The sequence below is a fragment of the Salvelinus fontinalis genome, chromosome 13 (assembly GCF_029448725.1).
Source record: "Salvelinus fontinalis isolate EN_2023a chromosome 13, ASM2944872v1, whole genome shotgun sequence".
NCBI classification, from domain to species: domain Eukaryota; kingdom Metazoa; phylum Chordata; class Actinopteri; order Salmoniformes; family Salmonidae; genus Salvelinus; species Salvelinus fontinalis.
Window position 1 is genome coordinate 36,971,937 of NC_074677.1, and position 13,029 is coordinate 36,984,965.

General features: G+C 39.9%; 1 protein-coding gene across 3 annotated transcripts in view; it reads right to left on the minus strand.

The window, feature by feature from the left end:
- Positions 1 to 13,029, minus strand: part of LOC129868591 (teneurin-1-like) — a 180,426-nt gene that overhangs the window by 132,454 nt on the left and 34,943 nt on the right. For all 3 annotated transcript variants that reach the window (XM_055942709.1, XM_055942708.1, XM_055942706.1), the window contains exon 2: positions 3,141 to 3,414. In XM_055942709.1, the coding sequence (XP_055798684.1) occupies positions 3,141 to 3,357 (217 nt within the window). In that variant the 5' untranslated portion in view covers positions 3,358 to 3,414. The remainder of the gene's footprint in view (positions 1 to 3,140; positions 3,415 to 13,029) is intronic.

Below are 13,029 nucleotides of genomic sequence, written 5' to 3' on the forward strand. Positions count from 1 at the left end.
TGTTAAGTGTTATATCTTTAGAAAGTGTAAATCATCATTTGACATAGAAATACCCACTCTAATCATCAGAATTACTGATAGGCATTATAAGAAATTATCCTCATATAAATTATTATTATAGAAATTATAGTCATAACACTGAAGACATTTTCAGCATAACTTTGTTCTTCAATTCTTACCTTCAAATGACTCAAATTAACGTACAATGATCAAGGAATATGTCATGTCAACAATATTTCAGAAGAGCAATTATTCCAGGACTGCATAAAGAGACAGAATATGGTTAGAAGAATTTCCATGTAAAACAATGAAAACAGCAACACTGATCAAAGTTTAACTACTGCGGTACAGATGTACTATCACTATTAAGATTGTGTCATAATCTTCTATTTACGTCCATGTTCTGTGCCTGTACATACTTACGCCCAATAACCTTACAAATATCTTTCATATAGGTCCTATGTAGAATTGACATCATAAACTACAACTGTAGCGAGGAAACCTTACAGTAGCTCCTAGAAATCATCTGTTTACAATGACACTGCAGTTTGTGATTGTGTTGTTCCCCCAATCTTACAAGTGCTTGTCGGAAGTTTACATACACCTTAGCCAAATACATTTCAACTTAGTTTTTCACAATTCCTGACATTCAATCCAAGTAAAAATTCCCTGTCTTAGGTTAGGTAGGATCACCACTTTATTTTAAGAATGTGAAATGTCAGAATAATAGTAGAGATAATGATGTATTTCAGCTTTTATTTATTTTATCACATTCCCAGTGGGTCAGAAGTTTACATACACTCAATTAGTATTTGGTAGCAATGCCTTTAAATTGTTTAACTTGGGTCAAACATTTCTGGTAGCCTTTCACAAGCTTCCCACAATAAGTTGGATGAATTTTTGGCACATTCCTCCTGACAGAGCTGGTGTAACTGAGTCAGGTTTGTAGCCCTCCTTGCTCGCACACACCGTTTCAGTTCTGGCCACAAATGTTCTATGGGATTGAGGTCAGGGCTTTGTGATGGCCACTCCAATACCTTGACTTTGTTGTCCTTAAGCCATTTTGCCACAACTTTGGTAGTATGCTTGGGGTCATTGTCCATTTGGAAGACCCATTTGCGACCAAGCTTTAACTTCCTGACTGATGTCTTGAGATGTTGCTTCAATATAGCCACACAATTTTCCTTCCTCATGATGCCATCTATTTTGTGAAGTGCACCAGTTCCTCTTGCAGCAAAGCACCCCCACAACATGATGCTGCCACCTCCGTGCTTCACGGTTGGGATGGTGTTCTTCAGCTTGCAAGCCTCCCCCTTTTTCCTCCAAACATAACGATGGTCATTATGGCCAAATAGTTCTGTTTTTGTTTCATCAGACCAGAAGACATTTCTCCAAAAAGTACCATCTTTGTCCCCATGTGCAGTTGCAAACCGTAGTCTGGATTTTTTATGGCGGTTTTGGAGCAGGGGCTTCTTCCTTGCTGAGCAGCCTTTCAGGTTAAGTCGATATAGGACTCGTTTTACTGTGGATATAGATACTTGTACCTGTTTCCTCCACCATCTTCACAAGGTCCTTTACTGTTGTTCTGGGCTTGATTTGCACTTTTCGCACCAAAGTACGTTCATCTCTAGGAGACAGAATGCATCTCCTTCCTGAGCGGTATGGCGGCTGCGTGGTCCCATGGTGTTTATACTTGCGCACTATTGTTTGTACAGATGAACGTGACACCTTCAGGTGTTTGGAAATTGCTCCCATGGATGAACCAAACTTGTGGAGGTCTACAATTTTTGGCTGATTTGGCTGATTTCTGTTGATTCTCCCATGATGTCATGATGTCAAAGAGGCACTGAGTTTCAAAGTAGGCCTTGAAATACATCCACAGGTACCCCTCCAATTGACTCAAATGATGTCAAGTAGCCTATCAGAAGCTTCTAAAGCCATGCCATCATTTTCTGGAATTTTCCAAGCTGTTTAAAGGCACAGTCAACTTAGTGTATGTAAACTTCTGACCCACTGGAATTGTGATACAGTGAATTATAAGTGAAATAATCTGTCTGTAAACAATTGTTGGGAAAATTACTTGTGTCATGCACAAAGTAGATGTCCTAACCGACTTGCCAAAACTATAGTTTGTTAACAAGAAATTTGTGGAGTGGTTGAAAAACGAGCTTTAATGACTGCAACTGTATATTGTGAAAGGTAAATAGTCAACCAGTGGTTTAGATGGGACCTGAAATAACCTCCATAGTGGTATTTTATGTCTTCCTGAAGCAGACCAGATCGTGTGACATTTTTGTATGAGGAACCTTCAAGAGACAGTGATGGCATACTGCACTATGTGTTCAGTGAATAAGGTAGATAACAATATAGACTGTGCAATGAAAAACTGAGTAGAAACATCACCACTAAAACCACTCATAATTCGATAAGTGAGTTTTGTATTTTCCCTGTAACACTCATATCCTATTCTCATTTCCTAACAATCATTGTTTAGAGTGGTTAGAATAGAGGTGTGATTGTGTTATATTGTACAGAGAAAAAGTCAATTCAAACATAATTATACACTCCCACCATCCCTATCCCATCCCACCCCCCAAACCCCAACACAGCCCTAAGGTGTTAAAAAGCTCCTATGTGTGACTAGCTAGACTAGGAAACAATTTATGGAATAACTGCATTACCTCTGTTATTCACATTTTTCACAACAACATTCAACTGAGTCTACCTTCCACATTAGCATGCAATCCTTCCATAGTCACTGCAGGTACCAGCAGAGTAGAGTTTTCATACATTTACCAGGGGATATGTGGATACGGGGACATGAGATTATAAAATTCATTTGGCTAGCTGCAATGTCATGATAAGTCTTACCATGCATACAATCACACTGCATTTGCCTGTCTCCCCCTGCAACCTCTCTGCCACTTTGACATCATAACTGACCATAACCTGTGCAGGGAAAACGGATTAACCTGGAACCTGTGCGTTTATCAATAACTACAAAATGGAACGGGTATTTACCGTATAAATGCCCCCAGCACAGTTACCAATCAAAACAAATTACTATTTCAATTGAATTACTATTTAACAATCTCATTGTGACTGGCTAAACTAGTTTGTGGTATGTGGTTATAGCGCACCTCCAGTGTGTTCCTCCACTGTTTTCCGCTTGGCTCTGTGGCTGTTGTAGTTTAGTCTCATCTCCTGGCCGTAGTCGGGCAGGGTCTCTCGGGATGTGTAGGATTTGCAAAGGTTCCTGCCGTCCTCGCTTTCGTCTGAGGAGCTGGTGTAGGCGAGCTCCATCTCATTCCGGGCCTTGGACAACGACTGGTAAGGCTTACAATCCATCTGCTCCATGCCTGGCAACACTGAACCAAGCTCATTCAGTCATTGGATCCAAAATGCAAGACCAATCTGGAGGAAGTGGAGACAGAATAAAGACTTAGAACAATGAATTTACCTCACACATTGCTAATGTCGTGTCCCAGTACTGTGCGAAAAATATATAAATCAAGTAAAAAGTAATTATTTGGATATTAGTGTCTTTAATCAGCGTGTCCTTGTTCTAAGGGGTTGCTGCTGGGTGGTGGTGTTAGAAGATTGAGCTGCTTTATAGACACAGGGGAGGAGGAGCCCTTATAGGAACAGATTGAGAGATAACTTTAATTTACAGCAGAATCTGATGGACTGCTATGAACCACAATGACAGAAATCATGTGGCGAACAATGTATTTTATCCCCAGAGCTACAGAGGCAGTTATTTTTTTATTTACCATTAGCATTACTCAGTAGTAATATAACAGTAGCACAATGATGAATACTGTTATTTTGCATCTGTGTCCTAGTATAAGGCTGCAGTTCATCACAGTCTAGTAGTGTTTTGCTGTGTAGCATAAAGCACACTATAACCTTGATATGAACCCGTCTGTTCTGCCCTGAGCTCTGCTTGGGCTGACCTTTCTATCATTGCCGCCTGACAGCCACTAAACCTTGGCCATGGCCTTGACCCAAACACTCGACCCTGTAGCAGAGAGGATTGCCTTCACACCCCACTGTCCTTCTATACTTTGGGAACGGAGGGGGGAAAACTCCCCATAATACAAACTTCAGCAAGAAATCAGAAGAGACTACTGACAATGTTTGCCCTCTGACATTTGTAATCTTTAACAGCATTCAAGACAAATATGACAATCAAATGCTCATTAGGCTGTGCCATCTTTGTCCGGCTTGTGGTAATAGGTTATTAATAGCAAGCTCAGTACATATCTTGCTTGACTAATTGGCAGTTGAAGGCATTTTTATGGGCCATTTGTATTCTGTGCTGCAGCCAGCCCCCTGGCTGGACGAGGCTGTTCTGTGCGTGTAAAGGTAATTACTCAGGGTAGGTGTGGCTGTAAAATGATGAGTGGGGAGTCAACACCACTAGTTGAAACAAGGCTGTTTTTGGTGAGGTTACTGTATAAACTCTGGGGCAGGGAGCCTAGGTAAGGCACCTATTTTAGCATACACAGTCCACACTGTCTACAAGAGGTGCTCTCAGTACTCCTTTTGATGCAAAAACATTGGAGTAGCTAGCTCATGAATATACAGTAGTAGTTCCTTTTTGTAGATTTTTGTACCCTTTTAACATACTTTAAATGTGTGTAATGTTGTGAAATTGTTAGATACTACTTGTTAGATATTACTGCACTTTTGGAGCTAGAAACACAAGCATTTCACTACACGCGCAATAACATCTGCTAAATGTGTATGTGACCAATAAAATTATATTTTATTTTATTTGACATGTAGGTAGGTATATGGGATTTGTGCCTGAGAGCTATTGTCACATGGACATTTCCCTAACTATGCTATCACTAGTTCCTTTAAACAGTATGTATAAACAGCAGAATCTTGTTACATACACAACCTTTAATTGTTGTTGAAATTGTTTAATTTCTTTGTTGCAATCGCCAACATGTTCTACTCACCATTGCTGTGTTGACCTGGCTCCAAGGGGAGCACGCCCAGGTCAGTTCAGGGCTTTATGCTCCGTTCATTACAAGTGGGGAACTCAGGTAGTACTACTTGTAAACTGGGAGCAACACGTTTTCCCCCAGTGGTATGCTGGTATTAACGAATTTACTAAATGTCCAGTCTTCTACCAGTTCTACCACCAGTCTTCTACCAGTTCTACCACCAGTCTTCTACCAGTTCTACCACCAGTCTTCTACCAGTTCTACCACCAGTCTTCTACCAGTTCTACCACCAGTCTTCTACCAGTTCTACCACCAGTCTTCTACCAGTTCTACCACCAGTCTTCTACCAGTTCTACCACCAGTCTTCTACCAGTTCTACCACCAGTCTTCTACCAGTTCTACCACCAGTCTTCTACCAGTTCTACCACCAGTCTTCTACCAGTTCTACCACCAGTCTTCTACCAGTTCTACCTCCAGTCTTCTACTACTAACTTAATAAGCCTACTGTACCACCAATATTTTAACCTGATCCTCTGACTCCGGCTCCACACAAACTAATTAGGCTAGCAGGTTCTCTATCATGAGGTTATTGTGCACACACTGTCTTACAAGAGGTACTCTCATGTACCACTTCCTCTGTTGCAAAAACTAATCGAATTACCACTTCCTCTGATGCAAAAACTAATGAATAGTGGCTACCGCATGCAATAATTTATTTGTGTACCTTCTTAACGTTGATATGTATTTGTTTAAACGTATAAAAATATTTAGGGGATAGAGTAATACACTGTAGCTACAACCAACATGTGTTGAATATGCAGCTAGAAAATCCCAAGAACAGCTTCATAGTGAGATTGACAGTGTTCTCAATATGATCAATAACACAAACATCTTACATCTCAGAGTTAAATGTATTAAAATGACTCTTAGTGAACCAGGGACAATAATAGCCAGTGAAAAGTTCATAAGGCACAACAAATCCAATCAATAAGGTTGATATTCATAACTTATTTTCCACATTCAAAAACTAATATTACTCTGTAAATGTCATTAACGTAATAAAATAGGAAGAAATAGAATATATACATTTCCCCATCTCTAAAAGGGCACATGCATAATGTAGCACTGGGAAAATGTAACATTTTATCTTTCCTCTGAGCAAGTTGCAATTTAACTACGCAGTCCTAAAATAACCTTGTGTTAATATTATACAACCCTTCCATTTTATGAATGTTAATCATGTTCCATTTGGGATACGATCAGTCTTATTTCTGTTACAGTAAATATCATTTTCCTCCTAAAGCTCCAAAATGATATTGGGTTATAGTTGCACCATAAATGCAAACTACAGTATACCATTTGTCTGCTTGGTTAAAACGGCTTAGTTCTACCACTCTGGTGCTTAGCAAAATATGTTTTGAATGCAGAGGTTTAATGGGAGCACATTGGGGCTAAGGCAGTGTCTTCTGATGAGCACCAAGTAGCTTTTAATGAGATGATTACGGTGTTTGTAAATAAACTGCCAAGTGGACACACAAATCATTTAGAGTAACACCAGCCAGCACAACACACGGTAATTTGCTCGTAATCCATGGGCTTTAACAGGATGAATGTTGCTGTACATCTTTTCGTGGTCCATGACCTTAGCAACGGCGACCCGTCATTCAGGACAGGGAGGGGCAGAGCCCCCTGTTTTGAGCACCACACTTTTAGGTAAAAAACGTATATAATAAAAAATATAAAAAACATGTTTTTTTGGGGGGGGGGGCTTGCTTGTTGTGCTTGGTATTTTGGCATTAATACGTGTCACATATCAGTTTGTAAACAATGTAACCAAAAAAATTGTAATTGAGTTAATAAAGCTGCATACAAATATGGTCTCTTTTTTGCTTTATTGAGTAAGGCAGCTCCAAAATGCAGGTGTTTCAGCCTAGCTCAGTGCTTGCTGTGGTAGTGGGGATAGCCAGCAAAAAATACAAAGCATTGAGCCAGACTGGCTAAGTTTTCTGTCATGATTGAATCAGTTTTCTGTCACTCATGGGACAGTACGTCATCCCCAATTCTAAGGTTAGAGCTCGAAAGTTTTTGCCCCTTGGGTTCTGCTATAGAGTTATATTAGAAGTGCCCATCCAAGAAGGCTCAAGATCATTGGCCACAGATAGAATGACATCAAATAACGTTATATCTACAGTAGCTTTGATTGGACTTTAAAAGTCTTAGCTAGCAGACATCATCAGTTGTCATCAAGTCAACATTCTACTGGCAAATCCTTTTTAATCCTTGTCATATGAAGAGAAATAATGAAGAGAAATGATAGATATAACGTATCGGTGCTCATCGGCCCTTGTACATAAAGATTACACAATAATTCGACAATGAGTTGTTTACTAACGTTAGCCTGCTATTCAATGGAGTGGCTGTGTTTTTTTACAAACAAAGGACCGCTGCGCCTCCTTCAGAAGGTGAGTCCAAAAATGTCTTGTATGCTGCTGCATAAATGATGTAATATGCAAGGGAGAAATGTTTACTGTAGCTAAGAACGTAATACTAAGTGTATGTTGTGTAGTAAGCTGTTAGTAGCCCATGTGCCTCACCCTAATAATTTGGTCTATTTTCACCAACGCGGTATTGTAAACACATAACGTTAGTAGTTGTGGTGCTTGGCTTGCACGTGCAAATTTAGCACACACCACATTCTATAATAGAATTGTGTTATTTGACGTGTCAAATTGAAAGCTTATTTAATGCGTCAAATAGTGCTATATGACGTGTATCTTTTTGGATTTTTGACACGCAAAGACCCAAACGGAGTTCAATGTGCCTCACCCTAATCATTTGGTCTATTTTCACCTCTTAATTTCACCCACTGTTCTAACTTGGTGGTGCACAAATAGCCTATAACCTGTTTTAGAGAAATGTAATCATCGAATATTGTAAAAGCTTTCATTGTCTGTTTATACGCCCCCTTTATGTATCCTACGGTTCTGACGTGTGTAGGGAGTACACTGTAAGAACGGCCCATGTTCTGAATTCTGTCACTGTACATTTCAAAAGTGCTGAACAAATAGTTATATTGACTATGTCCGTCGTTGCTTGCTAATTTATGTCTTAATCGAAATTACGGATGGCCTCTTATCTGCTTGTCGTCCCCTTATGCAATAATTTTTACATCTCAATTGTCAGTTTAAGCAAGTCAGCCATATCAACTATGTTTTTTTAAAAGGCAGTAAATGAGGCTGAATGAACTGTTTCGCTGACAGAGAAGGCTCCGCTGAAAGCCAGGTGTAGCAGTGCTAAGGTGTTGGGACTGCTGTTGGCACAGCGTTATGTAGGCCCTAACAGTTTTTGGGCATCGCTTGTCACCGTTATAGTGCAATTAATGTATTGTTTAGTGTTATATCATGTAGTGGCTTTGCTGACATGCATCCTACATTTTTATTTTTGCCCCACCAAGATTTACATGCTAAAATCGCCACTGGACCTTGAAAAGCCAGTAGCATTCCGGAACACTCTTAACCTTCCAAAGCTGCATGACAAAAGAGTCTGTACAACCGTAGAAAAGAGAGAGAGGTGAATACTTTTATGAGAAAGAAAGAGGAAAATATTAGATTTCTGATTTTTTCTGTATGAAATACAATACCCTGCCTTGGTGTAGTACACTACAGTATTAAGTCCATAAATCAAAGGCTGTTTGGTCGTTTGGTGCCAGTTCGCCAAGCTCCATGATGCTGGCTGAGCCTTCCTGGGACTCGGCAGGGTAAAGTGCTTGGTGTTAATTGGGTAGCTACATGTGGGGAAAGAATATTCAGATGAACGTCCCCCGTCGAGTCTGGGAGAGTCTGGCCCATCGGCCCAGCATGGGCACACGAGCCACAAACTTCATTACAGTGCTACAGGCATGCCGCAGGCACTCCCTGCCTCCATCTCTGTCATGGAGCTCCACTTCTCTGGAGCTATTCCTCTTCCTCCTACTGAGAGATCTGTCATTGTCATTTCTCTATAGTATACATCTAGTGTTTTCTACCCGACTGTATTTTCACCCCAGCTCATTCAATCCCTCACATAAGCACTGTTCCTAGGTCAGGGTTAGTATGTACCCAAAGGGATCAGCTTAAGTGCCTCGAGCACAAAAACAGATCACTTAGACTGTGTGATGTAACTGATTCTTGTGTGAACTGAAGATGTCTTCATATTGCCTTCCGAAAGTGTTCATATCCCTTGACTTATTAAAAATGTATTAAATCATTTTTTCCTCACCTACCTACACACAAGACCCCATAATGGCAAAGTGATAACATGTTTTTAGAAATTTTTGCATATGTATTTAAAATGAAATACATAAATATCTCATGTACATAAGTATTCACACCCCTAAGTCAATACTTTTGCCAGAAATTACAGCTGTGAGCCTTTCTGGGTAAGTATCTAAGAGCTTTCCACACCTGGATTGTGCAACATTTGCCGATTTATCTTTTCATAATTCTTCCAAGCTTTGTTAAATTGGTTGTTGATCATGGCTAGACAACCATTTTCAGGTCTTGATTTTCAAGTAGATTTAAGTCTGAACTGTAACTCCGCCACATTCACTGTCTTCTTGGTAAACAACTCCAGTGTAGATTTGGCCTTGTGCTTTAGGTTATTGTCCTGCTGAAAGGTGAATTAATCTCCGTGTCTGGTGGAAAGCAGACTGAACCAGGTTTCCCTCTCGGATTTTACCTGTGCTTAGCTCCATTCCATTTATTTTTTATAGAGAAAAACTCCCAGTCCTTAACGATTGATGCAGCCACCACTTCTGCTTGAAAATATGTAGAGTGGTACTCAGTAATGTGTTGTGTTGGATTTGCCTCAAACATTTTAGCAATTTTTTTGGGCAGTATTACTTTAGTGTCTTGTTGCAAATAGGATGCATGTTTTTGAATATTTGTATTCTGTACAGGCTTCCTTCTTTTCACTCTGTCAATTTCACTCTGTCAGTTAGTATTGTGGAGTAACTACAATGTTGTTGATCCATCCTCAGTTTTCTCCTATCACAGCTATTAAACTCTGTAACTGTTTTAAAGTCCCCACTGGCCTCATGCTGAAATCCCTGAGCGGGTTCCTTCCTTTCCGGCAACGGAGTTAGGAAGGATCTTTGTTGTGACTGGGTGTTGTCACACCCTGATCTGTTTCACCTGTCTTTGTGCTTGTCTCCACCCCTTCCAGGTGTCACCCATCTTCCGCATTATCCCCAGTGTATTAATACCTGTGTTCTCTGTTTGTCTGTTGCCAGTTTTTTTTTTTTCGTCAAGCCTACCAGTGTTTTCCCCCTTGCTCCTATCTGTTTCTAGTTCCTGTTTTCTAGTTTTCCCGGTTTTGACCATTCAGCCTGCCCTGACTCTGCGCCTGCCTGCCGTTCTGTACCTTGTCACACCACACTGGATTATTGACCTCTGCCTGCCCTGACCCTGAGACTGCCTGCCGTTCTGTACCTTTTGGACTCTGATCTGGATTACCGAACTCTGCCTGCCCTTGACCTGTCGTTTTGCCTGACCTCTGTTCTAGTAATAAACTTGTGTTACTTCGACACTGTCTGCATATGGATCTTCCCTAAAACGTGATAGGTCTATTGATATACCCTCCAAAGTATAATTAATAACTTCACCATGCTCAAAGGGATATTCAATGTCGTTTTTTTTTTTTTTTTTTTACCCATCTACCAATAGGTGCCCTTTGATTCTTGAATCTTTGATTGAAATTCTCTGCTCAACTGAGGGACCGTACAGAAAAATTACCCCTGAACTTATTTAGGCTTGCCATAATAAAGGGGTTGAATACTTATTGACTCAAGACATTTCAGCTTTTCATTTTGTATTAATTTGATGGTATCGGGTATTGTGTGTAAGCCAGTGACAAAAATCTCAATTTAATAAATGTTTAATTCAGGCTATAACACAACATAATGGGGAAAAAATACTTTCTGAAGGCACAATAGCTAACGGTTCACCAAACCCACGGTTCACCAAACCCACGGTTCACCAAACCCACGGTTCGGTACGTATTGCGGTTTTTGGGGTCACAGTTCGGATCAGTTTCGGTACAGTGGGAAAATAAAATGCCATTCACAATGTGCAGCATTCATAATGTTTCTTGCATTGTCTGTTGTGATCGGATTGTTATGTTGGGCCTCTCAAGTTTCCACTCTGATGCTGCATTTGTAACCATGTGGGAGGTGGGAATTTACCAGTTGTGAAATCATAAATACCAGTTGGATGCATTCATGTGATTTGAACTCGTTGAGAAAAGCCGATTGGATAATGACCAACAAGCTGTGTCAACCATAAACTACAAGTAAAGCTATCATGCTTGCAAACAAATTACCGATTTCAAAAACTACATTAATAGATATATTTTATAAATAATGTTTTGCTGTTGCATTTAACTGCCAAAAATGCTGTTGTTACAGAGGCCATTTCCTTAGTAGGTGACGTCAGAGGTCATCATGTGGGAGAAGTGGGTGTTCAGGCTGATAGACGAGTTTCCCACTAGTAATTATCAGTTTTGAGGGCTGTTCAAGTGGATTTTTCCCAGTTGTATGTGATAAATTCCCACTTGGTTATGAACGCACCATAACACTGCCTCCTTCACTGCCAGATGTGCGTTTGTAGCACGGTACATCTCCTACTCTGGGGTAATGTGATGGGCTGTCACTGTTAAGTAAGGGCAACACAGGGTGCATTGGCCAATTCATTTGAAAACTTTGGCATTGGTTGGCTTATATAGAGATTGCTAAAATGGGCGCAAGAGGGAAGCTCGTAACGTGGCTTGAGCATTTCCACGAGGTGCTAAAACCACTACTGAAACTCCCATTTCTCAATCACCGTGAATGGGTGCATATCCGCAGGTATAAACCAAAGACTGTAAGAAATATAAACATAGCCTACCTATCGCTTTTGTAATTTCTTTCTAAATCAGATGCCAAGGTCTGCTTGACTGCAGAGGGGAGACGATGTTGTGCTGTTTCCGTCTTGCTCCGGTATACAGAGGTGACATCAGTGTAAAATTGTCAACATATTTGAGGTGTTGACAGCTTCATAGGCTATTCTCGTTGAGCGTAGCATCATACTGTTAATGTTTTATCAACACCTCTCTGTCCAACGCCGTTGTAATTTACTGGGAAGCCAACATTTTCCCAAACTGGGAATTAAAACGATGATGGAGGACCTTCCAATTCTGGTTTATTGACCACACCACTCACCAGTGGTGTAAAGTACCTTTAGTAAAAATACTTTAAAGTACTACTTAAGTCGTTTTTTGGGATATCTGTACTAGAGGTCGACCGATTATGATTTTTCAACGCCGATACCGATACAGATACAGACAATTGACAATTACAATAATACTGACTGAACACTTTTATTTTAACTTAATATAATACATAATAAAAATGTATTTAGTCTCAAATAAATAATGAAACGTTCAATTTGGTTTAAATAATGCAAAAACACAGTGTTGGAGAAGAAAGTAAAAGTACAATATGTGCCATGTAAAAAAGCTAACGTTTAAGTTCCTTGCCCAGAACATGAGAACATATGAAAGCTGGTGTTTCCTTTTAACATGTGTCTTCAATATTCCCAGTTAAGAAGATTTAGGTTGTAGTTATTATAGGAATTATAGGACTATTTCTCTCTATACCATTTGTATTTCATATACCTTTAACTATTGGATGTTCTTATAGGCACTATAGTATTGCCAGCCTAATCTCGGGAGTTGATAGGCTTGACGTCATAAACAGAGCTGTGCTTCTAGCATTGCGAAGAGCTGCTGGCAAATGCAGGAAAGTGCTGTTTGAATGAATGCTTACGAGCCTGCTGCTGCCTACCACCGCTCAGACTGCTCTATCAAATATCAAATCATAGACTTAATTATAATATAATAAACACACAGAAATAGGAGCCTTAGGTCATTAATATGATAAAATCCAGAAACTATCATTTCGAAAACAAAACGTTTATTCTTTCAGTGAAATACGGAACCGTTCCGTAGTTAATATTTCCCTAGTTAATATTGCCTGCAAACATGAATTTATTTTAAC